Source organism: Lipotes vexillifer, unplaced genomic scaffold (genome assembly GCF_000442215.2).
Source record: "Lipotes vexillifer unplaced genomic scaffold, Lipotes_vexillifer_v1.1 scaffold37, whole genome shotgun sequence".
Classification (NCBI taxonomy): Eukaryota; Metazoa; Chordata; class Mammalia; order Artiodactyla; family Lipotidae; genus Lipotes; species Lipotes vexillifer.
Window position 1 is genome coordinate 1,280,129 of NW_006791811.1, and position 27,093 is coordinate 1,307,221.

Sequence of the window (27,093 nt, forward strand, 5' to 3'; positions counted from 1 at the left end):
AAGAGAGAAAGAGAAAGAGAATTGCTGGAGCAGTTTGCATGGGTGGGCAAGACAGGATGCGATCTGGTGCATAACTGTGGGTGGGCTGGATTCACATTCTGCATGTAAAGGGCTTATCATGGTACTCACTCAGCACTTAGTAAATCTCAAAACCCACAGATATTAAACTACTAGAGTCTGTCATACAGAGTGGAGTTAAGTCAGAAAGAGAAAAACAAATACCATATGCTAACACATATATATGGAATCTAAAAAAAAAAAAAAATTGGTTCTGAAGAACCTAGGGGCAGGACAGGAATAAAGATGCAGACATAGGGAATGGACTTGAGGACACGGGGAGGGGGAAGGGTAAGCTGGGACAAAGTGAGAGAGTGGCATGGACATATATACACTATCAAATGTAAAATAGATAGCTAGTGGGAAGCAGCCGCATAGCACAAGGAGATTAGCTCGGTGCTTTGTGACCACCTAGAGGGGTGGGATGGGGAGGGTGGGAGGGAGACGCAAGAGGGAGGGGATATGGGGATATATGTATATGTATAGCTGATTCACTTTGTTGCACAGCAGAAACTAACACACCATTGTAAAGCAATTTTTCTCCAATAAAGATGTTAAAAAAAAAAAGCGTTGGCTAATGTGATCTTACCGTTCCAGTGCAGCTACAACATTCAGTAGATTAATGAAAGTAAGCTGAATAGAATAAAGATGATGACAGGAGGACATTTAGAAGCAACAGTGAATCACACTGACTAGCGTCTAGGATACTGGTCTAAAGGTAAACAAAGATGCCTGAAGAAAAGTAGGAAGAGTGATGGGTTACTGTTTCCTTTTGACTCCTGAGGTGAGTTAGCCAAAACCAGGATCCCACAGGTACTTGACTCCTTGTAGATACTCTGGGTTAATTAATTATCTTTGCCCTTTCAAAACTCAGCATGATGAAAAACCGCTACTCTTGCCTCACAGATATTGCACGGTATACGTAATGTTATTTCCATGCCCTTTTCCTGTCCTTCCACTGATTTTAACACTGATACATAAATGCTAAGCTGTAGGACAGAACCATGGTAGGGAACTAGACAAAGGAAGGTGGGTGGTAAAAGTATAACTGCCATTTCCACTGGGAATAAAATGGGGTTGGAGCAACTACAACCCACATTGTGTTCCTAATATGAACACAACTCTGTGCCAGGTACTGGAAGAAATACACTATACTTATGAAAAATATCCCAGCAGACATGCAGCTCTATGAAACCATATTTTGTTATTTAACACAGGTATCTTTTTATGATTGTAATAATTGTGCTTCACTGAGGGCAGGTAGCAAATTTCAATGAATCTTAATTCCTCACTTATTTCAATATAAATTTGGAGATGTGTTCCTTGGGAAAAAGACTTGAGCCCCCAGGTGGCATAAAATCATACTTCAGAAAGTAGCAGTTTGGTGGACTTCCCTGATGGCGCAGTGATTAAGAACCCATCTGCCAATGCAGGGGACACAGGTTCAATCCCTGGTCCAGGAAGATCCCACATGCCGCGGAGCAGCTAAGCCCATGCGCCACAACTACTGAGTCTGCGCTCTAGAGCCTGCAAGCTGCAGCTACTGAAGCCCACATGCCTAGAGCCCATGCTCCGCAACAAGAGAAGCCACCGCAATGAGAAGCCTGCGCACCACAACGAGAAGAGCAGCCCTCGCTCCCCGCAACTAGAGAAAGCTGCAACGAAGACCCAACGCAGTCAAAAACTAAATAAATAAAATGTTTTTAAAATCATGCAAATAAATAAAATTTAAAGAAAAAGAAAGTAGCAATTTGACAACACATTATAATAGAAAAAGCAACTTTTGGAAAACATTGATAAAAATGCTAAAACTCCTAATTTTACAATGGTGAACTCACAACCAACTCACCAAAAGCTTTACAAATGCAGAAAAGCCCTAGAAGCCCACTGTCGTGACCTACCTCTTCATCTCTCACAATTGTTCCAATCCAAGGATGGCAATAACTAATAAAATAGAAACAATCGATTCAGATTTTGCTTAACTCAAGATACTGTGTCTATGATCCAGGATTATCTTTAACAGTTTTTGCATGTTTCAAAATTGTAAAGTTTCTTTCCTGAACTCTGCTCAGTAATTTTAGTACAATATGTATGCTGTCCCTGAAATATTTAAGGAGGCCTGTGACCAGAATGTATAGAAGCTGGCCTCTGATTATTGATTGACAATTACATCAATGCTTGCCACCTGTTGCTCAACCTAATAATTTGTTTATCTTAGAGTTAGGCAAACCATGCCAAATCTGACCCAGCACATATGTTTAGTAAATAAAGTTTTAATAGAACACAATCGCCCTTATTTTTTAACTTATTGTCTACAGCTGCTTCTGAAAGGCAAAGGTGAGTAGTCATGGCCCACAAAGCCTGAAATATTTACTATCTGGCCCTTTACAGAAAGAGGTTGCTCACCCCTGGTTTAACTAATAGCTGGTGTCCTCATTAAGCAATGTTTGCTTGAGCCAAATTTACATATCCAAATGCTGAGGGAAGGAGGAATCAGAGTTCAGAATCAAGTCATCACGTCAGAGGACCCAACTTGTATGAATACAGTGTGCGCTGTCCTTGGCAGTGAGACTCTACATTCTTCCTTGATTTCTTATAAATCCAATTTATAAAATAGATTTCTATTAGGTGACAGGCATCTACATGTCAAGTAGACTTCCTTTTTAGGTTGTCAGGGGAAGAAAATTTTTACAAGTGTTTCAATCAAAATGCAAATATTTGAAATTTACTTTGCCCCTCTCTAGTCTGATTTTTCTAACTTGTTTTCTACCCCACACATGTTCATGCAATATGAAAACCTCCTAGCTCGCTTTATCTTATCATTAAACTAGGGCTTTGAAAAACATAAAAGGATTTCTGAAAGATAAGTTATTCTTAAATTACTGCCAGTTATTTTGAAATGTCAATGGATAGCTTCTTTCCAATACCACACGTGTAAAAAGAGAAATGCTGAGCTGCGTAATCCTTCAAATGGTGGTATTTTTTTCCCATTGTTAACCTTTAGAGTCCTAATTTTTGTCTGTCCTGAGCGAGAATCTAAACATTCTAATTCTTCAGCAGAGTACCATAGTAAGTTTACAGCTGCTCTGCCTTAGACAACATATACATTTAGGGAAGGAAAATTTCTAATTCAATTTACAATTATGCCAGGAAACAACATGTATCTGCAGGCAAAGATAAGAAAAACATTCAGGGTACACAGTGATAGGTCTGCTTAAATAAATAAACTTTTGGTACTAGTGATTAGGTACACAGGATTATTATATGTCTAATTGGTCAACGTGACAATCTGGAATTACTTCCAGTCACATTTAATTGGATTTGGAATCTCTGGAGAAAAGAAAGGCCTAGCAGAGAAACAGCCATAAAAGTAAACTGTTTTTCCAAAGGGTGCTAAGCAATGAATTAATATCCATTGCACAATAGTTTTTAATATGCCCTCAGCTTAAAAAGACTAATGCAGTGGTCGTACACACTAGATTCCAAAACTAATTCAATTAAACACAAAGGCCGGGAGAGGGGAGTGTGTGTTGAATTGGAAATTTTTTATTTTCAATTTTAACGAGACTACTTTAATCAGAGGTGAGAAATCTTCAACTTAGGTAAAGTCTGAGATATGCTTTAGTACCAGTATAATAGTTAGCTATATATGCTATGCTAGGTTTGAAGGTGTTCTAGAGTCTATAAAATATGTTACTCTATAAATGCTTTGAAGCTTAATAAGAGGTAACCGAAACAAAGCATTCTCTCATAGTCTTTAAATATTCTTATACTGTACAAACAGAAAAGCAATGTAGAAGACAAATGGTGTGTTGCTTCTCTTACAGTTTTAGTTTTGGTACCAAAAAAAAAGACCTACTTTCTACATTCTAAAATGTGCCTTATGCTTTGCTTAATATTAGTCTAGTCACATTTATACATTACAAAATCTTCTTCTTCAGTATTTATATATACTGCCTGTTATAGTTTTCCTTCTGTTCTATAAATTTGTTTTTTAAAAAATCTGTCCTTGTTCTTAGGAGTGCCATGATTGCTGACTACATGTTCTGGCTCTGTGGAGGAAGTGAACAGTCTATAAGCAAGCTCATCAAACTATACTGGCAGGTAAAAATTGATGTCCCAACTAGGGAGGAGGAGCCCATTTCATTTTTAGAACCAAAATGAAGGATTGGTGCTTAAAAGACTGCTGAAAAGGGTAGCTCTGGGCATATCAATCAGAAGGACACTACTCAGTAGTAATGTATTTATAATCAAGTAGATTTTCTGAGACGAATTTTAAGGGCAAAATTCAAGGTTGTTAACCCTTGGCCCATACTTCAGTTTTACAACCCAATATAAATTTTAGACATCCCAGGAACTACTTTCCCAGGCATGCTGCTATAATGACATGATCCTTTAAAAAACGAACACTGTATTTTCATAGATTCTTTTTAATCTATGACCTGTAAAAGCAGATGCTAGAAGTATTACCAATTACATAATAAAGGAAAATACAAAGATCCATTGTATTTGTGGGGTAACGTAGCATTTGAAACACTTAACCAGTAATAAACTGCAGATCATCTTTTTTATTTGTTATTCAAAATGGCAGCAAGAAGTCATACCAAAGGTCAATTAGATGTCAAGACGAGAGTCAGAATTTCTTAGAATTATAAAAATTTAGAATTCACTAGTTCAGTCTCCTTCGCAACATACAAATCTGTTCTTAACCTATCCTCTCCCCACAAACTGTCAATGACTTTCTGAAGAAATATATTCAAAGTGAAGAGCTCACTTATTCCCAAAAAACAACATCTAATTTGCTAATTATTAAACTGTTTTCCTCACTAAAATAGATTTCTACTCCCTTAAAACTTCCATCAAGTAGTTCCCAGTGAGGCCACATGGACTCAATGGAAACCCACTTCCAAACGAAATATTTTCAAATATTTGAAAACCCAGTACAGAAGCTAACTCCCTCCTCCAAATCTTCTTGTCTCCAAACTGTGTGTGGCCTTTTTTATCTTTGTATTTCAAGATGGTTTAATGTAATTGAACATGAACCTTTTCAACCAACTAGAATAAGATCTGCTAAAACACTAATATGAAAGTGAGAAATAATTGTCAACAGTCTTCTGATACTTCCTGATTTTTCCCACATTTTCACTATTGTGTCTTGGCCCCTAGTTTTCTGTTTCTATATCACATGTTGTCTTCAGTAAACAATAAAGTATTAGGTTTATCATATAAAATTCTCATTAATTTATATGGTTCTGTCTAAATATTTGGAGCTCAATTTACCTAAAAATAAAGATTTAAATTAGTCCTTATATACTTGACACCTGTAAATTGACTTTAAAGTAGATAAAATTATTATTATTTCAAAAAATTATTAATTTGCTAGTAAGTGCAAGACTTTCCTAGGGGAGTCTGGAACAGGCAAAATAGTAGTAGTTGCTTATGTATGTAAGTAAATAGTTGTAAAAATTGCTAGGTATGAAAAATAAGCAAATAATGTCTACTGCATAGATATAGTAAAAAGAAAAGGGCTTTTTATTAAAGTATTTCAGAGGCTTTTGAAGAAAGGTGGGAAAGGAGTTGAATCTTGAGGGTTAGATGATATTCAGCAGGCCTGGCATTTACTAGTTTGCAAACGAATGTTTGTTTCAATTTATTCATTCATTTAAACAGACATATATTGAGTACCTACTGTTTTATCTACATTGAACTAGGAAAATATAGATTCAATGTTGGTGCAACCTAAGATAGGTTAAGAGCTTGAAATTTTTGTAAATAAATTTTTGTCTGTTTTCTTTAGCTTTCAAAGAGCATTAATATCCCTATTTTATTTACCTAAACTAAAATAAAATTTTTTACTAAAAAAAACCACTTACCAATACGTGCATGTTTGCTACACAAAAAAGGAATAAAAAGAATACTATTATTTTACTATTCTGCATTAATAAAAGAAAACAAAAACCTATTTGTCCTTGTATTCTCTTTTTCTCCTTTAATTTGAAGCAACGTGGTATATTGAAAAACGGTCCTCGTCTGGAAGTCAGATCTGACTCAGTCCAAGTTCTAACACCAACATCTAACCTAAAACAGGCTAGTCTCTAGACGCGCTTCAAGTAGAAAATAAGAGGTAACTAGCATAAGACATTTGAGAAGGTCTATTCTTAAAGCCCATCTTAGCTCTAAAACCTCATGTTTTCAGGTATATACAAATATGATGTCATACACCTACTGAATGGGAGAAAATATTTACAAATGATATGACTTATAAGGGGTTAATACCCAAAACACATAAACAGCTCATACAACTCAACATCAAAAAAACAAACAAACTGATTAAAAAATGGGCAGAAGACCTGAATAGACATTTTTCCAAAGAGGACATGCAGATGGCAAACAGGCACCTGAAAAGATGCTCAACATTGCTAACTATAAGGGAAATTCAAATCAAAACCACAATGAGATATCACCTCGAAACTGTCCGAACAGCCATCATCAAAAAGACCACAAATAGCAAATGTTGGCGAGGATGTGGAGAAAAGGGAACCCTCTGACACTGTTGGTGGGAATGTAAATTGGTGCAGCCACTATGGAAAACAGTGTGAAGGTTTCTCAAAAAACCAAAAATCAAATTACCATATGACCCAGGAATCCCACTCCTGAGTATATATCTGAAAAAAATAAAAACACTAATTTGAAAAGATACATGCACCCCAATGTTCATAGAAGCATTATTCACAATTGCCAAGATATGGAAACAACCTAAGTGTCCATCAACAGATGAATGGATAAAGAAGATGTGGTGTGTGTGTGTGTGTGTGTGTACACCACATATGTATATATACATATGTGGTGTACACACACACACACACACACACCACATCTTCTTTATCCATTCATCTGTTGATGGACACTTAGGTTGTTTCCATATCTTGGCAATTGTGAATAATGCTTCTATGAACATTGGGGTGCATGTATCTTTTCAAATTAGTGTTTTTATTTTTTTCAGATATATACTCAGGAGTGGGATTCCTGGGTCATATGGTAATTTGATTTTTGGTTTTTTGAGAAACCTTCACACTGTTTTCCATAGTGGCTGGCCCAATGTTCATAGAAGCATTATTCACAATTGCCAAGATATGGAAACAACCTAAGTGTCCATCAACAGATGAATGGATAAAGAAGATGTGGTGTGTGTGTGTGTGTGTGTGTACACCACATATGTATATATACATATGTGGTGTACACACACACACACACACACACACACACACACACGAAATGGAATACTACTCAGCCATAAAGAAGAATGAAACTTTGCCATTTGCTACATGGATGGACTTGGAGGGCATTATGCTAAGTGAAATAAGCCAGACAGAGAAAGACAAATATTGTATGATGTCACTTATGTGTGGAATCTTAAAAATACAATAAACTGGTGAAGATAACAAAAAAGCAGCAGACTCAGTGATTACCAGTGGGGAGAGGGAAGAGGGGAGGAGAAATATAGGGGTAGGAGATTAAAAGATACAAACTATTATGTATAAAATAAGCTACAAGGATATATTGTACGACACAGGGAATATAGCCAATACTTTATAATAACTATAAATGGAGTACAAGCTTTAAAATTTTTGAATCACTATATCATGCAACTGTAATTTATATAATATTGTACATCAACTATACTTCAATAAAAAAACAAATATGATGTCACAAATTTAAGGAAATTTGTAACATAATTACAAATGTAATTATGTTATGGAAAAAAAGTAACACGATTACAAAACACATCCTGCAGATAAGTTCCATAAGCAAAACCCTTCTAACCTGCCTCAACATCAGCACACCACACCAGTATCTCAATAGTTATATACTTCCTTCTGCTAGCCACCCTCTCCCTGATCTTAATTCAAATGCATACATTTTTCCCCAAACCTTGCTCTGTTCTAAGTCAAAAGGGGGTTTTGGAACAGTGCCAGAGAGTATGCAGTCCATGCCAACTTTAAAGACAGGGCTGTCCCACTACCCAAACCACCATGGCAATTACACTGTTGAATGTAAGAACGCCCCACACATCACAGATTAGAAATTATGTCTGCATGTACATTTGTAGACATCCATTAAGGCTGAAGAGATAGGGGCTATTTTCACTACTTTTGTAAGTGGAGAAGTTACTATATATCTGCCTTTCAACCACATAAAATCCCTACCACCCTGGTCAGTTCTCTTAGAGATGTTAAACAGGAAATGGAAAATTTCAGAATGTAAAAATTTAAGAACAAGTCTACACCTACTTTGACAGATCGTTGACTTACAATCTCTTAGATGCAGAAGAACAGACCTTTGCTTTGGTGAGCTCAAGAACACCTTTTAATTGCATTAGGAATACTTTTCAACTCAGCAAGGAAAAAGAGCATAAAGCTCTACACTATATGACAGCTCATACTGGGATATACCACTTTCATTAAAAGTGTTTGCACCCGTTATTCTATAATAGTATCACCTCTTCAGAGCTAGGGAGAGTTGGAAATACCTTGTCACACCGTACCTGCATTCATACTTCTACAACCTGATACTCATCTTCTGTTATCAGCCAGCCTTCTCTTCTCAAACACCCCCAGACCTCATCACAATTCTGAACTAATTAGCAAAATGGGAAGTCCCTAGTCAGGCTGGGAATTAGCCATTTTGAAGCAGCGACTCTTGTGTATTTATATATTGTTCCTAAAGTAATAAAATTATTCCAAGAAGAACTTTAGAGTAAACTCTAGTCTACCTCCCAAGCCCCCTGACCCTTAGATCCAAGGATAGATTTAATAGCATCAGGAACTGAGCTAGATTTAATAGCATCAGGAAATGTAAAAACAAACAAGGCTTCCTCTTCCACTCCTGTTTCCTTCTCCTGTTTTCTCACCTTCCTTTTCAGCCATGCTCTCAGACACGTGAGTTATCTGGTGTGCAGCTTTATCTCCTGCAATGTGAGGAACAGAGCCAACTCTGGTCTGCATCACTCAGCAAAGCGGAGTGAGAAAAGGTGATAACAGCTACTTTTGTTTCAGAACTCCCATGAAATGAGTACAGAGGAACCCCACTAAACAGGGGCAAGCTGCCTGATCAGTTCATTCCCCACCTTGATTGTTCATTTTAAATTTTCTTTCTCTCTTTCTTTCTATTTTCTTTCTTTCTTCCTTCCTTCCTTCCTTCCTTCCTTCCTCTCTCTCTCTTTCTTTCTTTTGAGTCATAAACCCCTCTGAGAATCTGATTCAACTGATACGCATCCACTTAAAAACAATACTCATAAACACATACACAGAAAAAAATGTGCTATTATTTATCTCATTGCATTGGAAATTGATCTAAACATAGTTAACAAAACAGCATTGACAAGGAATCATGGCTTTCTCACACTTGTGAGAAGGTTGTACACTTTTTCTGGAATAAGAAACTGAAATAACATATTTGACATTGCATCAATGTCAATGTTTCATTTAATAGCAATAAGAGGTAAAATTCTGATTCACAAAGTCTGATAGCAAATGGAGTCAGAGCTCCTGTAGCTCACAATATCTCACATGGGGCATGTGTCAAGAAATACCAAAATTCATATTACATCATTTCCTTTGTCCTCAAGTCAATGAGATTATCTTTGTTAACTTCATATTATCAAGGCTATCGATGTCAGCAATTTGTTTCCATTCTAAAGTCATCTGGACAAAAAATGACCTTCATACGACATAAGCCATTTGCAGAGTGTCTGTAGATTTTTGTCTCTAGAAACTCTCCAGACTTTATCAGTCTCACCTCCAATATTAGAAAATTCAGATTTCTGTCTGACTCCAGCAACCTCATTCACAATAGCAGCTCAACCAAAAAAAACTCGTCATTCTTCAGCAGTATCTCTAATAGTAAATTCAGCATTTTGATCAAAAGATTTGCCTCATTTATGTAACTAAGATACGAGCCGTTATAAAGCTAGTCCTGGAATGAACTTCTCACATCCGATTTGTTCTAAGAAGGGGTTTCTTTTCTCTTAAAAAAAAAAAAAGTTAAAAGGAGTAACCAAACCAAATATCTCCTAAATCTCTTCTCTGGATTGCCAACACACTTCTCTAACAGGAAAGAACCTCATGGTGTGCTCTTATATCTTGACAAAGATTTACTGAAAAGGCAATGATTTGAGTTCTTGGCTCTGAGGAAGTTGAAGACTTTCACAGCAGTAGAAGGACCTCTTCGGGGATTGTTGGAAGGGCTGTTGACACTAACACAGGCCCATGTAAAAAGCCTGACATGTATAGCATCTTTCCTTAGAGAAGCAGCAGAGGCTGAGGAAGTGCCAACTTCTCGGGTCCTCCATCTGTGCAGAGAATACCAAGACTTCCCATCCAATTCAAGTTGTACTTGGCATTGAAATGTGCACCATCTTAAAGATATCAATGGCCTAAATGGCTTCCAAGGTGGGCTCACCAAAAAGAAATATTTTTTGGTGTAATCAGTCTACTTTCAAGGGAAAAAAATCAGGAGCTGGCTGCCCTGAGAGACAAAAGATTTTCCCCAGGCACATGCTTGAGGAAGATGGTGCACGGTTTGTGGTCCCCTAAAGCCCTTCCATGGCTTTCAGGGGTTCACAGACCACAGGATAAGACACTCGCACTACTCCTTCTCTTTCCAACAGCCCTTTTTCACTTTGGTATTGGGCCTAACAGGAGACATTTACTGCTTCCAGCACTCAAAGCAAAAAATAGCACCCAGAATGTTAGTGTCATATAGTGCCTCCTCAGACTGCACTGTAGACATTCAAGCTTGAAACCTTTCCAATCCAGTGTCTCCAGACTCCTCTTAAGTTAGTGGATAGCCTTCTTCTGTACTTTCAAATTGTATTTGTCATTCATACTCATTCAGCACATATTTATCAAGTACTTATTAGTGACCCTGTGTTAAGCACTGTGCTATGTGTTGGATATACAGCAGTGAAAGAAAGAGACATCACCCTGTCTTCAAAGGCACATATTCTAGCGCAAAATACTTACCAAGAAAAACAACTGGGACTTAAAGTAGACATCACTTCTTAATCTGTTTTTCTTCCACAATACCGTCAAAGTACCAAAAACCATCATGGTTTGACATGAAACTCAAACCAATAAAATTGAGAATATTTTGGTATAGTTGTTTTGTTTGCAATTTAAAAATTCAGTGCTTATGTTAATTTAACAAGTATTTGTGTGTGTGTGTGTGTGTGTGTGTGTGTGTGTGTGTGTGTGTGTGTGTGTGTGTTTTAAGTTCAGAATTGCAGACAACCTTTGTGCTTTAGTTGAGTTTGGGACTCATAGGAATATTTGGAGAAGGTTACAGTTTTCCAAGAGTCTTTTGTCTCATTGGTTTCTGTGCTCACAGGTGTCTTCATGCAAATTCTAAGGTCTTAGCTATTAGATTCTTCTTTCAAAAGTGGTGATCCAAGGTAGCAGCAAGCTAAAGGCTTTCTCTGCACTAACCAGAGAATGATGTAGGCTACCTTGACACTGAACAGAAGTTGACCTCTTAGACTTAACTTTACACTCCAGTTCTTTGTTTTTCTTCTTGATACTGCAAGATCATCCCAGTATTAGTCATTTACCTGGTAAAAAGTTATGATATCTCAACCTTAGAATAAAAAAAAATCTTTAATATGAAATTACAGGCAAAGTAAGGTCAAGGAACCACAAAATTTTTATTATCTTTAACAAAACACCTACATATTCTGGAGAAGAAAAAATGTGTTCTCTCTAAAGATTTTCTTCTTGTGAAAATTTTTTCCACAGAAGGAACAAAATAGAAATACCATATGAGCATTTCTCTTAAATGGCCTGTACTTACAGTTTATTTATTTATTTATTTAGCCTGTCAGACAGAGAGTTTATAAAATATTTGGACAAGGCGTGCCTGAGTACAATCTAGGGCTTATAGTATTTGTTTTTTGTTGTTGTTGTTTATATATATATATAGATAGATAGATATAGATAGATAGATAGATAGATAGATAGATAAATATATTCAATAAAGCCTTTATTGAATTTGTTACAATATTGCTTTTGTTTTATGTTTTGGTATTTTTCGCTGCAAGGCATGTGGGATCTTAGCTCCCCGACCAGGGATCAAACCAGCACCCCCAGCACTGGAAGGCAAAGTCTTAACCATTGGACCACCAAGGAAGTCCCCTAGGGCTTACAGTATTTGGATTAGATATAATTTGAGAAACACCAAAGCTACTAACCCAAAAATATTTTCCCTATCAATTGCCATACATTATGCTTAAATTCCCACCATTTGGCATTAAGTCTCTAGTCATCCCCAAGTAATATGAAAAAGAAATTTTATCTAGAAGTGCTTAACTCATTAATGGGTGACCCCTAGACACAGTTGTGGGAATTTAGTTTGAGACTTTCCTCATTTCTTTGGAAACATGAAAACAGAATCCTGAAGGAAAAAGATGCGGAAGGAAAGGTAAGCTCTGAGGAGGAAAGGTGACAACGTTCTGGAATATAGGGAATGTAGACTGAGCAGAGGGATCTTATGGAAGCAGTGGATATCTGTGCTTCACTCTATGAAGGAAAGGAAGCAAAAGGAAACAGGCAATATAGAGCAGTAGAATGAAGTCAAACCTCAGATTCACAAGATATAACTTCTAGTTCCAATGCTAGGATTCAGTTGTGGGTAAATCACTTCATTTCTGTATTAGTCAGCTACTGATACAATAATGCTGTATAACAAATCACTGTAAAACTCAGTGACTTATAATAATCATCAGGTTAACTTGGGTTTGACTGATCTAGGCTGGTCTTGGCTGGGCATGGTTAGGCTTAGCTCTAAGCTGCAAAGAGGCCCAAGTGTGATCCACATGTCTCTCATCCTCCTTAGACCAATGGCTACCTGATGTCTGTTCTTATGGCAAAATGCAGGATTCTAAGAGAGAAAGCAAAACCACAGAAGCACATTTCAAGCCTCTGCTCATACCATGCTTGAAACATTCCATTAGCCAAAGAAAAGCATGTGGTCAAGCCCAAGGACATAAATTCCTCTGCTTACTGCAAAGCCATGACAAAGCTACTGATATGATATTGCTATAGGGAGGGGGGAAATTGAGACCAGCAATGCAATCTACCACAACTGCTCTAGACTTTAGTTTCTGCTGCTATATGATGAGGGAGCTGGCTTAGGTAAATGGTTCTCAAACACTGGTCCAGCTGCATCAGAGGCACTTGGGAAAACATTTGATGTATTAGATCCTTAGCTTTGGGTGAGAGCCTGAAAATCATATTTGCCTACTGACCCCCTACTAGGTGATTCCACTGCATAATCATGTGCTAGGTGGTCTCTAAGACCATTTATAATTTTTTAAATTTAATAACCAACTTAGCCTACCATAGAGTTTATGTAGGGCTTCCCTAGGTGCAAAGGTAGGCTGGCAGATGATCTGCACAGGTGATAATGCCTACCTGACAATGTAACTGATACAATCCATAAGCCCCAGATTCTTCCCTCCCTCAGTCTTTCCACTATATAGAGATGCCTCCAGTAAATGAGGCAAACTGTGCTTCCCATTTTTAAAGATCAACAACTGCTCTCCCCCTCTCACCATGATGTCAGTCAGGTTTTCTTGCCCACGTGCCATCCTGAAAGCAGACTCCTTGGCTGCATCAGGATCCTTTCCTACATTCAGTGTTACATCTGAACAACAATGGGTACTGCAATATTTTTTAGTCACTTGCCTACAAAGAGATTTGTCCATTAAGCTAGGCAATATTAAAATTCTCATTTTATGAATTCTCCTACTTTTTAGTTAGAAGACAGGCTAAAGAGGAAGTGTCCAAATTGAGATGAGAGGTAAAAGAGAGCTTCTTTTCCTAGGTCTTAGATAAATGTAGAAATGAATTTCTCATCTAATTATTCATTCCTGTTTATATATTCTTTAATGATATGTTTCTATGGTTACCAGCGTTGTTAAATGCTGCCTGTGTTTCATTTTGCTTTGATGCTATTTGAGGTAGTATGCCAGTAAAAGAGGTTCACTTTTAAATGAAAGATGTTAATTGAGGCATGTATTTGATTCAAGGTTGAGTGTTCCCGTGAAGGAGATAGTGACCATGACATTATTTTCTGTTTGTATAGTTTTGCATAGTTTTTCTGTTGATGTTCTGTGAGTGTCCCAGGGACTAGGAAGGAAGAAAGGAAGTAAGGAAAGAAAGGAAGGAGGAAGACAGGGAGGGAAGGATGGAGGAAGGAGCCTCAACCATACACATATTAAGCTCATGCATACATATCAGTACTATATATTTGATGGCATTGATTTGACCAGACTGTCAAGTAGGTAAGGTTGCTTTATACCTGCCCCATCCCTCCCTTCTCCCCACACTGTCCCTCCTCCTCAGTCTCACATGTACATGTGAAGAGGCAAAGCCTTCTTTGAAAAATGAGTCAAACAATTACTTCACCTCAGTGTGAATTCTAGTCAAAGTGCCACCTTTTCGGAGGTTGTCTGCCTTTAAAACCCTAATTCTCACTGAGAAATAAACGGCTTTGTCTCCTGCTAAAACAAGTCAGGCATCCTAATCATACAAGAATGTGGAGACAGGGACTTCCCTGGTGGCGCAGTGGTTGAGAGTCCGCCTGCCGATGCAGGGGACGCGGGTTCGTGCCCCGGTCTGGGAAGATCCCACACGCCGCAGAGCGGCTGCGCCCGTGAGCCATGGCCGCTGAGCCTGCGCGTCCGGAGCCTGTGCTCCGCAACGGGAGAGGCCACAGCAGTGAGAGGCCCGCGAACGTGGAGTGGAGACAGAGCCTCAGAATGTGCCCTGCAGGGGGCAGCACACTTCACTTGTGCACCAGCCCTATCTATCTGCAAGTTGGTAATTCCAAGCTCCTTCGAAAAGAGTGACATCATACCAAGCAAGAAAATTAATCCTCAGCCACTCCCGAAGAAATATTTACTTAGTACTCTTCTTCAGAAATGTGTGTGTGTGTGTGTGTGTGTGTGTGTGTGTGTGTGTATCTTTTTCATGGTGCTGGTTTGCTTTTGCAGTAATATCCATAGGTGATTAAACAGAGTCAGCTTTTCCTTTTCCTTTTTTCCCTCCTAAAAAGTTTTATGGGTTTCCGACAGTTCTTACGGGAGAAAAAAAAAAGTAACCTCTAAATTTCTTTTCATTTTCCTTCATTTGAGAATGATGTGGGTTTCAGAGATCTAAGGCAATTTGGGCCTTCTTTTACCTGAACAAATTTAGGTATAACTATTTGATTCCCAGAAGTCCTGTGGCTATTCTGCTCGGTTACCATGAGGTTATTTTATTTATTGATACATAGAGGCTGTGCCTTCCAGTTCAAATTTGTGAACACGTTGACTCCTTCTTTGTTTTTGTTTGCATCCGGAAATCAAAAATTGTTATGAGCAAAACCAAATTTAGAGAGGTTTATGGTTATCTTTCATATTTCCCACAGATACTTATGGGTTATTGATTTACAAGCTTGCTGATAAATTGAGGTCACATTTTTTTTAGCAGTTGGAGATGTGGAATAACTATTCCATGAAATTACAAAAATTTTTAAGCTGTGTTCACCCAGGTATAAGATAATCTGTGAAGCTCAAAGCTTTTAATGTTTTCAATTATATTCAGCCATCTTTTTGGTGGTATTGCACACCAATTAAAAATAAATTCTCCTCTTTTCTTGAAGTCATATGATTGTATTTTCCTCACTGATTTTTTTTTTCAAATAGATCTTTATTGGAGTATAATTGCTTCACAATACTGTGTTAGTTTCTGTGGTACAACAAAGTGAATCAGCTATACATATACATATATCCCCATATCCCCTCCCTCTTGAGCCTCCCTCCCACCCTCCCTATCCCACCCCTCTAGGTGGTCACAGAGCACCGAGCTGATCTCCCTGTGCTATGCAGCTGCTTCCCACTAGCTATCTATTTTACATTTGGTAGTGTACATATGTCAATGCTACTCTCACTTCACCCCAGCTTCCCCCTTCCCCACCATGTCCTCAAGTCCATTCTCTATGTCTGCGTCTTTATTCCTGCCCTGCCACTAGGTTCATCAGTACCTTTTTTTTTTTTTTAGATTCCATATATATGTGTGAGCATATACTATTTATTTTTCTCTTTCTGACTTACTTCACTCTGTATGACAGACTTTAGGTCCATCCACCTCACTGCAAATAACTCAGTTTCGTTTCTTTTTATGGCTGAGTAATATTCCATTGTGTATATATGCCACATCTTCTTTATCCATTCATCTGTGGATGGACATTTAGGTTGCTTCCACGTCCTGGCTATTGTAAATAGTGCTGCAATGAACACTGGGGTACATGTCTGTTTTTGAATTATGGTTTTCTCAGGGTATATACCCAGTAGTGGGATCGCTGGGTCATATGGTAGTTCTATTTTTAGTTTTTTAAGGAACCTCCATACTGTTCTCCACGGTGGTTGTATCAATTTACATTCCCACCAACAGTGCAGGAGGGTTCCTTTTTCACCACACCCTTTCCAGCATTTATTGTTTCTAGATTTTTTGATAATGGCCATTCTGACCGGTGTGAGGTGATTCTCAATGAGGTTTTCTCATCTGTAACGTGAGATAATAATGCTTGTTTTCCAGTGTTGCCTTAACAAGTAAACAGAATTTATTTACAGCACTTAGCCAATGTCCAGTGAACACAATTAATAAATGAGTTTTCCAGATTTATCAATGAATTAAACAAAATCTACATAGGTAGAGTGCAAGAGCAGAGGCTGCCCTCTGGTGACAGAGTCAGTTCATAAAACCTATGTCTTGTCTTCATATTAAACATCCTAGGACTCTTTAACTTCTTCTACAATATACATGTTTTTCAAGGGCATCCTTGACTTTTCCACCCAAAGTTGTCTTGCATAGCAGCCCGAGAGATAAAACAAATTCTTGGTAGAAAAAGCAGTACAAGCCTGGGAACCCAGTTCTTGTCCCAATCTTACCATGCTGTGGGTGCCAGCCAGCCACCCATACCCTAAGACCACCAGTCAAGAAATACAATCAGGGACTTCCCTGGTGGTCCAGGGGTAAAGAATCCACCTTCCAATGCAGGTGACGTGGGCTCCATCCCTGGTCAGGGAACTAGGTTCCCACATGCCACAGGGCAGCTAAGCCCCGCACGCCACAACTACTGACCTCGCGCGCCTCAGTGAGAGAGCCCGCATGCTGCCAACTACAGAGCCCATGCGCCCTGGAGCCTGCACGCCACAACTAGAGAAGAGACAACCCGCACGCCACAACTAGAGAGAACCCCGTGTGCCGCAAGGAAAGATCCCGCATGCCTCAACGAAGATCTTGCATGCAGCAGTTAAGACACGATGCAGCCAAAAAATAAAAATAAAAAATAAATAAGTGAAATATAAAAGAAAAAGAAATACAATCAGAAAACAACATACATACAGTTAGCAAAAGGAATACCTACTTTCAGATAACTAAACAAAGTATAGAGATGAAGCGCACAACAACCACAACAAAAAGGGTCCTAAACTGTGTTGGCATTTACCACTGAACATGGGCTAAAGCTTGTTAGTAATACCCAGTTGTGCTTATGAAATAATTACTGGTATATAGCTATGTATTCCTGTGATACCTTTTGGTGATTCATTTTAAGTCATCAAGAATAAAAGCTCTGTGGCATCATAAAGAGTCTGGAGGCTGCTGAAACCCACACTTGTAGCTCTGAGTTTCTATCAGCTAGTGTTTCTCCAATGTGCAAGCAGAAAATTATTCAGGGTCTTTAGAACAAGAACATATTTTATATTCTATTTCCAAATTATATGTGCTTTGCCATTAAATAAGTTAGACCAACCCAAGCACATTATTAACTTCCCCCATCAAGAAGCCTTTCATTTAATTTTTGTAAATGTTTCTCTTTGAGAGAGGCATGCTAATTGATAGCATATCCTAAATCTTATGAGTGGCTGGTGGATAAAACAGTCTCATTATGGCCAGTAGGAGTGAAGGATCAATATTCGCTTTTGTGTTAGGATTATTGTTGTGACGAGGATCTTGACCTGGTTTAGTTTTGATGTGGTCCATTTGTTTCTTTGTTAGCATTAGAGTCAAATTCTCCTTGTCTCTGAAGACAGGAATTAGACAGTCATGAAAAAAGAAAATGGAAACTAATACTTGACCTTATACTTCTAGGAAACAATCTAATTACAAAGATGAAAATTCTCTCAGTGTAAGAGAAAGCACTGGTTCAAGACACTTGTGTTCTTGTCTTGCTTCCATCTCTAATTTTGTGACCTCAAGTGAGTCACCAGAACTAACAAGCCTCCGTTTTCTTGATTATAAAGTTGAGTGATTTTAAGATAATATCTTAGGTCCCTTCTATCTCTTTAGTTCCATGCTGAAGGGGCATGGAAATAAAATCCTGCTACAAAATCTAAATTATTAAAAATTAATACAGGGTAAATTTTGGGCATTAAATGCTGAAGTTATTCAGCTAATGGAAGCATCATATATAATCAAAACCTTAGCCCTAACCTGACTGGCGAGTGAACAGTGGAGTACACACACACACACACACACACACACACACACACACACACAATATGTGGTATATATATATATGTTCTAAAATTCTATAATACTCTGTACACTGCAAAACTAAGGTAAATTAAATACTTTAGAATTTAAAATGGTATTTATTGTGACTGTTTTAAACAGGACAGGTTGCAAAGTAGAGAATTCAAAACAGCTATATAAAAATTTGCTTACCTTCGTACGAGTAACCTGTCCATAGAATATTTGGTAATTTTCATAAAATGCAAATAAAATTTTAAATACCTTGATTTACACTGCATGACAATATTTATAACTTTCATATCACTGGGCTAATAAATGCAAAGGAAAAGCTGCCAAATATTCCTTTATATTAGAAAAATATGGAACTTACAGTCAAGGTTGTTTAATAAAAGAGCTCTCATAAATCCAAGGAAATATTTCGGCATTAAAATGTTGATTATCAAGGCAGGGACAAACAACCAATTATTACATATTTTATTCCAACATATCACTATATTAATAAAATTATCATAACAATGTCAATCCAGGCTATTTCATAAATGATACTATCAAGAGGTTTATAGGTAAGTCTCAAAGTAAGATACTCTGCTCCTTAGGAAAATCTGCTCTTCAGGTTAAATCTAAATTTCAAGAAAATTGAAATCTTTCTAATTAAATCCATATGTATTCAAAGGGATTAAGTTGGAAAAATATTGCTCAAAAATTTTATTTTTCCATTTTCTAGAAAATTCTAGGTATCATGCAAATTTTCATCATTATTAATATAATAACAAAGAGCCATATTAACCACTAAGGGCTAAAGGTTCCCATTCAATCATTTACAGCTTTCAAGTATAGCACTGCTTCCTTTGAATCTAATAATGTCAATTCTGAAGATAAAACAATACAGTCATATTCGTCCACTAGGAATACTTACTTAGATGGACTTCAGGAGGATTAAAGGGTAGGATATATAAAAGCATTTATCACACTGCTAAATGAAAAGTTATTTTATCTTCATGTAGCTTTTCTTTCTTTACTTTTTTTTTTATAACACAAGGCTTAGTAGAAAAAAAAAATGGATTATGAGAGATTCCAATTTTCCTTTAGTATTGTATATTAGGGTAGAGACTAACTACTACAACAAACAACTCCAAAATTTCAGTAACTTAAAACAATAAACGTTGATTCCTCACTCACAGTATAGTCCAATGTGGGTGTTGCTGGTTGGTTCTCCTCCAGTCAGCAACAGGAGAACCCATACTCCTTCCATCCTGCAGCTCAATCTTCCTCCACATCCTGGGAGTCTTCCTCTCTAGGCAGCTGATAAGGAAGGAAAATAGAAGAGGTTTCTATTCTAAGCAGGGTTTTATGGGCTAAGCCTGGAAAGAGTAACATTCCTGCCTACAAACTGGCCTTCACTCAGCCACATGGCCACACCTAACTGCAAGGGAAACTGCCTAAGCACGTGTACAGGATATATATGTGTGAGTGTGTGTGTGTGTGTGTACACACACACACACACATATATATGTACATATTATAAAATTGTTCTAAAATCCTGTAGCACTCGCATATACTGCAAAACTAAATTAAATACTTCAGAATTTAAAATTATATTTATTATGACTGTTTTTAAACAGGAGGGTAAAGCCCAGGAGGTAAAAAGATAATTTTCCAAAGAGAAAGTGAAATATAATATTCGAGACCCTAGTTCTAAATTCCATAAAATTAAAAAGCTGTTAATCCTTAGAAAAGTCACTTATGCCTCTCCAAGTCACTTAAGTCATCTGCAATTCAGTGAGTTGAGCCGGAAAATTCCCCAGGTTGCTTCCAGATCTAACCTTGTAAGTAAAGCAATTTACTGCAGTTATGGTCAACCCAGATACTGGGAGCATTAAAGGAATAATTCGATAATAATATATAATAATTTTATCACATTTTCTAATTAGTGATAACAGGAATTCTACTTACTGATTCACCATCATTGGACACATTGTTAAAAGTTACAATTTATCCAAATCCTCCAGCAAAAATATAGGGGGAAAAATTTCATGATCCTGTCATCCTGGAAATGTTTTGAGTTTTATGGTTACTGAAAGATTTATCCTGAGAACTTTGGGTGCTCTTAAAAATTCACCAGGAAGAATCAAGCCCCTTGGTTTAGAAGGAGACAAATTTTGTTTCTTTTCTTTTTTGCTAGTCATCTTATCCCTCTACTTTGCTTTTCCTTTACTCTTAATGGAGCAGCTCTCTCCCCCGGCTCTCCCAGTCTTTCCTGGTTTACAATTATCCTAGGCAAGTTGATTTCTGAGGTAGCAAAGGGCTCTTTTTTGCTTAGCTGAAGTATAAGGAGAAATTATTATGTTACTGCTTAGGGGAAATGAGCTGCCCACAGACACTCTTGGTTTATGTAACTATAAGCTTTAAAACTTGCTAACAGGAGGATAACAACAGAGAGTTAGTAGGACTTGCAAATGTAAACACCTAATTTCAAAGCTCTTTTTTGTGTAGCAGCAAAGAAAGCATAATTAATAGCAATGTACACTTAACAACAGGACACCTGGACTGATTGTTTTCCCCATTCTCTGCACATGTGCAACATTTATTGACACTGGAGAAACTCACACATTGGGAAAGAATGACTCAGTTGCAGAAAATTTTTGTCAAGTTAAAAACTATCATTTGAAATCTGCCTTCATTTTCAGTGAAGCTTACTTTTTTACAAGCTGCAATTTCTCATCTGTTCTCTTTATTTTCAAAGATTTTCAAAAGAAAATCTTTGATAGTAAAAAGTAAATTAAAATTTATATTTTAATATCTATAATTCTTACAAAATATCTCAGTTTTTTAAAATCTTTAAATTTAAAATCTTCAATTTGCACATATTAGACTGTTCATGCATCATTAAAAATCTACAAACAACAAATACTGGAGGGGGTGTGGAGGAAAGGGAACCCTCCTACACTGTTGGTGGAAATGTAAATTGGTGGAAAACAGTATGGAGGTTCCTCAAAAAACTAAAAATAAAGTTGCCATATGATCCAGCAATTCCACTCCTGGGCATATATCCAGACAAAACTATAATTCAAAAAGATAAATGCACCCCTATGTTCATAGCAGCACTATTCACAACAGCCAAGACATGGAAACAACATAAATGTCCACCAACAGATGAATGGATGAAGAAGATGTGGTACATATATACAATGGAATACTACTCAGCCATAAAAAAGAATGAAATAATGCCATATGCAGCAACATGGAGGGACCTAGAGATTATCATACTAAGTGAAGTAAGTCAGAAAGAGAAAGACAAATACCATATGATATCACTTATATGTGAAATCTAAAATATGACACAAATGAACTTATCTACAAAACAGAAACAGACTCACAGACATAGAGAACACACTTGTGGTTGCCAGGGCGAGGGGGTTGTGGGGAGAGATGGACTGGGAGTTTGGGATTAGCAGGCACAAACTATTACACTTGATCTTAGCCAAAAGGCCAAGAAGTGATAGGCACAAACTATTATATACAGAATGGATAAACAGCAAGGTCCTACTGTACAGCACAGGGAACTATATTCAATATCCTGTGATAAACCACAGTGGAAAAGAATATGAAAAAAATGTGTGTAGGGGCTTCCCTGGTAGCGCAGTGGTTGAGAGTCCGCCTGCTGATGCAGGGGACACGGGTTCGTGCCCCGGTCCGGGAGGATCCCACATGCCGAGGACCGTCTGGGCCCGTGAGCCATGGCCGCTGAGCCTGCGCGTCCACAACGGGAGAGTCCACAACAGTGAGGGGCCCGCGTAACGCAAAAAAAAGAAAGCTATGCATTTTTTCAATATAAATCAATAGCAGTTTGTAGAAATACCCTGCCTTACTGTTCCTGAAAAAAAAAAAAGTGTGTGTGTGTGTGTGTGTGTGTGTGTGTGTGTGTATAACTGAATCACTTTGCTGTACGGCAGAAATTAACACATTGTAAATCAACTATACTTCAATAAAATACATTTTTAAAAAAATGGACATAGACTGCTCATGAAAGACAAGTCCAATTCTAAATTATCAAATTATTACCATCACAAAATGAAAACCTGATATTTTGGTGTCCAACCAAAAACAGTCAAAAATTCCCACTATTTTAAATAATAATAATTATAATATTTATAATTATAGTAATAATATTTTAAAGCTAAATTTTTTCTAGATTGCTTCACAAATGAGTCATTCAATAATGTACCAGAAATGTTATATATCTGTATATTTATATTTAAAATATAATTTAAAAGTTTAAATAATGTATATTTAAAATTACATCACAATATTTCTTCTTGGGGCTCTAATAATTTCCTCTGAGAAAGTATCTCCATTGAAAGTTCAATTCTTATTCTTGCATACACACTCTGCTCAGTCACACACTTCCTTACTCATCTTCAAGATGGAGGGCAGAAGCCACAAAAGAACCCCATTTCTACTGGCTCTGAGTGGGGAGCTCTAGAGGGAGGCCATGCTCTAGCACATACCCTCCTGAGTAGAGAGCCCTGTGAAAGCCTGAATGCCATGCCTTGAGCATCAAGCCAAGAGCACAATGCCTTAAAAAGCAGATCAAGCTGCCACACAAAAACCCGCACTTCAGCCACTTGCAAAAAAAATAAGGCTAGTGTAGGCTCTTGGGCACGAGTTTTCCTGTCCTGCTGTGTGATGGCTTAGCAAAGCTACCCTGCCAGCAGTTACTTAAGCTGCCAGCAGTTGGAAAAGAAATGGGATGGAGAGAGTGTTTTCTTCTGTCCTGGCCTTACTGGGATACTGTTAATACCTTTCTGGAAGCAAACTAGAGGATTAAATACCTTCGCTAAATTTTTTGATCCAGAATTTAAAGCAAAATATCTTCAACAGGATATTCAGAGACACCACAAGGAAAGCTATTTGGATGTTAGGAAGTGTTGTGGGCTGAATCACGTCCCCCCCGCAAAATTCATATGCTGAAGTCCTAACCCCAGGCTGTAGATTGTGACTGTATTTGCACACAGGGTCTTTAAAGAGGTAATTAAGTTAAAATGAGGTCTTTAAGTGGGATTTAATCCAATATGACTGGTGTTCTTATAAGAAGAAGAGATTAGGATACAGACACACCCAGAGGGAAACCCATGTGAAGACACAGGAGAAGGTACCTGGCTATCTACAAGCCAAGGAGAGAGGCCTAAGAAGAAATCAACCCTGCAGACACCTGGATCTCAGACTTCTAGCCTCTGGAACTATGAGAAAATAAATTTCTGTTATTTAAGCCACCCAGTCTGTGAAACTTTGTTACGACAGCCCTAGCAAACTCATACAGGAACTAACAGCTTACAAAAGGCAGTAAAGTCAGATCAAGACCTTAGATTTGAGGTCTAGAACAGCTCCCTTCTTCGGCACCTCACTCCACACGAATCCAGGTACAGCTACTTACTTTTTTGGTCTGGACAGGCCATCCCAGGATTGGTTCCAGCAATAAACGTATTCTAGCATATTCCATGTTCCAGCAATGAACAATGAAGCACCAAGCTGGAGAAAACATTCTTCTACTCAATATAAAGGATCTTTACTTTCTTTTGGAGGACCAGAACCTGGTACCTAAACAGCTTGAGTTCTTAATCCACATCTCTGAATTCCAGACCTGCTGCCTGCATTGCCGCTGTTTGCCTTTCACAGTAGCATCCAGGCCACAGCACCCAGACCTGCTGCACCCTCAGAATCCACTGCTGCATAATCCATGGCTACTTCCATCTCAGTGCTGGCTCCGGGTTTGGCATCACAATCATATTCTTTCCCTTCTAGTTCCTCAGACCTGGAAAGGACAGCGTTGTGGACAATATAAGTTCTTTTCCTCAGCCATTCAGAAATTTGTCCCACACCAAATTTAAATTGTAAATTAAAACTGGAATGCCTTTGAGGACAGATGCTTCTTTAGCGGTCCTTTGACCTGAATAGTTCAGTATTTGTATTGCTTTATTTCAGTGTCTATTCAGAATCCTAATCATAGCCCATAAGAAAGAATGTGACATTAATATTGGACTTTGCTGGTGTGCTTGAATGTGCACTAGTTATTTTTCTTTAAATCATAGCCATATGGTAAATCTTCTGTTTTGTTATGGTTCCCTTTTATTGGTGGGCATGCAATGGGTATTTCTTGGAAATGGCCAATTTTTATTAAAATGTTTCTAGAAGAAAATTTTTTTTTAATTGTAAATTAAAAAATTGATCATAGGGGCGATTTGAAGTCACTGAGGAATGAAGCAGGCAATCAACAATTGAAATTCAGTTTCTCAGTTTCAAATCAACTCCTTATTGCTGTTAATATTAGTCTAAAACTTGTTTACAATATACTATACCAGTAATAATATAAATTGCTGTTTGTTAAATGATTTTTCTTTGTTGGAAACTTCAAATCTATTATTTTTCCTTATTGGTTGTTGACAACTTTTAGTTGTCAGGGAAAAAAATCATTCCTGTAACTAAATTTGGATTTTTATAATATTCTTTTATGCTATTTTCAGAAAAATGATATAACTATAGACACTTCTACTTTTTATTCAATGTTCAAGCCTTGTTAGAAGGAAAAGTTGTAGGAAAGGAATAAATTCCTTTTAAAACTTCACATAACTTTCCTTTTGGTCTGTTTCAAATAGTAATGGACCTAGTTAAAGCAGGAAGTTCAGGGTGATGGCAGGCTTTATGAAGAATGGTATCTTGCATGAACAAAGAAAATTTAAAGAAATTCTTAAATAGCTGAATCCATCTCAAATGGCTCTTGTGATCTGGAGGGAAGGAAAGCTTTGCTAGGAGGAAGTTGAGACACTTTTCTTTTCTTTTCTTTTTTTCCAATTCCAAAAGGCTTTGCCATGTATTGGAAGAAGAAAAATATACAGTTTGTCTAGTTTGTCATGTTATTTATAGACAATACTTAAATCTAGATATTTTAATTAATTTTTTAAAGTAAAATTGCTCATCAGTGTCTGTTCATAAGATAATTACGTTAGACTTAAGAATTTGATTTTTAAGATCAAGTTTAAAATGACACCTCAGAAAACAGGATTTTTACTTTTATCTTAAAGCAAGCTCAGTTTAGAGGTGTCTGTTTACAAACTTTCTTCATTTAATTGGTTTTCTTAATATGAAATAGGATTTCCAGAACTAATTAAAAGTTCATTCTAATGCATATTCAAGACCAAAATATGTTATCTTTGCAGTACAGTATATAGATTTTTAAATCATCCATAAAGGTAATCATATTTTTTTATATTCTTAAAGTCATGTATTGTTATTGAGACCAAATGGGTTGTTTGCTTCCTCTCAGGCCATGATTGAAGAAGCCATCACCAGGGTGGAATCTTTCTCAGTTATGTACACACCATTTGCAACAAAAATCAGAGCTGATAAAATAGCAGAAGTAAAAGAGGTTTTCATAAAAACTCATCCTGCATATGTGGGATATATCTACACAGGTAAGATTCAATACCTTCAAAGTATCAGCTAACAACTTATTTCCATAAGAAACAGATACAGGCATTTTTCTGATTTTTTGTTGATTATTTCAGTTTTAGGGATTTTTTTTTTTTAATCTGATGAGCTGAAATGGAAAGTTATTTTAAGGTTTTAAGTAGAGCTAGCCCTATAGGTCTAGCATAATATTCCTTGTGCCATCATGTTTCTTTTTTTAAGACGAGAGGTAAAACCGAGAAACTCTAAGATAATAAAAAATGAAAGAATAACCTGTAGTAAAATGTCACCTCTCCCCATATACTTCATCAGTAAACTAGGTGATTATAGTATTTTCCTGAATATGGATTTTTTTTTTTTCTCCAATCCCTGCTATTTCTACTTTCCTTCCTCCATCTATCTCACACCTCAAACGTCCCTCTTTTTTTACGTTCTCGGGACACTGGTATCCAAGTGAGATCTGGATAGCCAGCCAAGTATACATAGAGAACACAACACTAGTGGTGTCCTTTTTTCCTCTCTTTGTCTTTGGAAGCCACTTGCTTTCATCCATTCATTCCAAATACTTTTTACTATCTACCATGTTCCAAGTGTTATTCTGAATTAAGACAAGAATTTTCTTGTACTAAATTGAGCCAATCTCTAATGGAGATGGAGATTTCCAGTTATCTAAGATACTAAGAGTTGTCAAAAGCTTTTGCTGTTTCTGTTTTACTGTCTTTAAATCACTGAGTCAAAACAATATTAAAGAGTATTTTGGGGCTTCCCTGGTGGCGCAGTGGTTGGGAGTCCACCTGCCGATGCAGGGGACACGGGTTTGTGCCCCAGTCCGGGAGGATCCCACATGCCGCGGAGCGGCTACGCCCGTGAGCCATGGCCGCTGAGCCTGCGCGTCCGGAGCCTGTGCTCCACAAGGGGAGAGGCCACAGCAGTGAGAGGCCCGCGCACCGCAAAAAAAAAAAAAAAAGAGTATTTTGTTATTTTCAAAATTAACAAT

At 37.4% G+C, this 27,093-nt stretch overlaps 1 protein-coding gene across 1 annotated transcript in view; it reads left to right on the forward strand.

The window, feature by feature from the left end:
- Positions 1-27,093, forward strand: part of SPATA16 (spermatogenesis associated 16) — a 223,390-nt gene that overhangs the window by 135,383 nt on the left and 60,914 nt on the right. The window contains exons 4-5 of the mRNA XM_007464704.1: positions 4,077-4,161; positions 25,954-26,101. Coding sequence (XP_007464766.1) covers positions 4,077-4,161; positions 25,954-26,101 — 233 coding nt within the window. The remainder of the gene's footprint in view (positions 1-4,076; positions 4,162-25,953; positions 26,102-27,093) is intronic.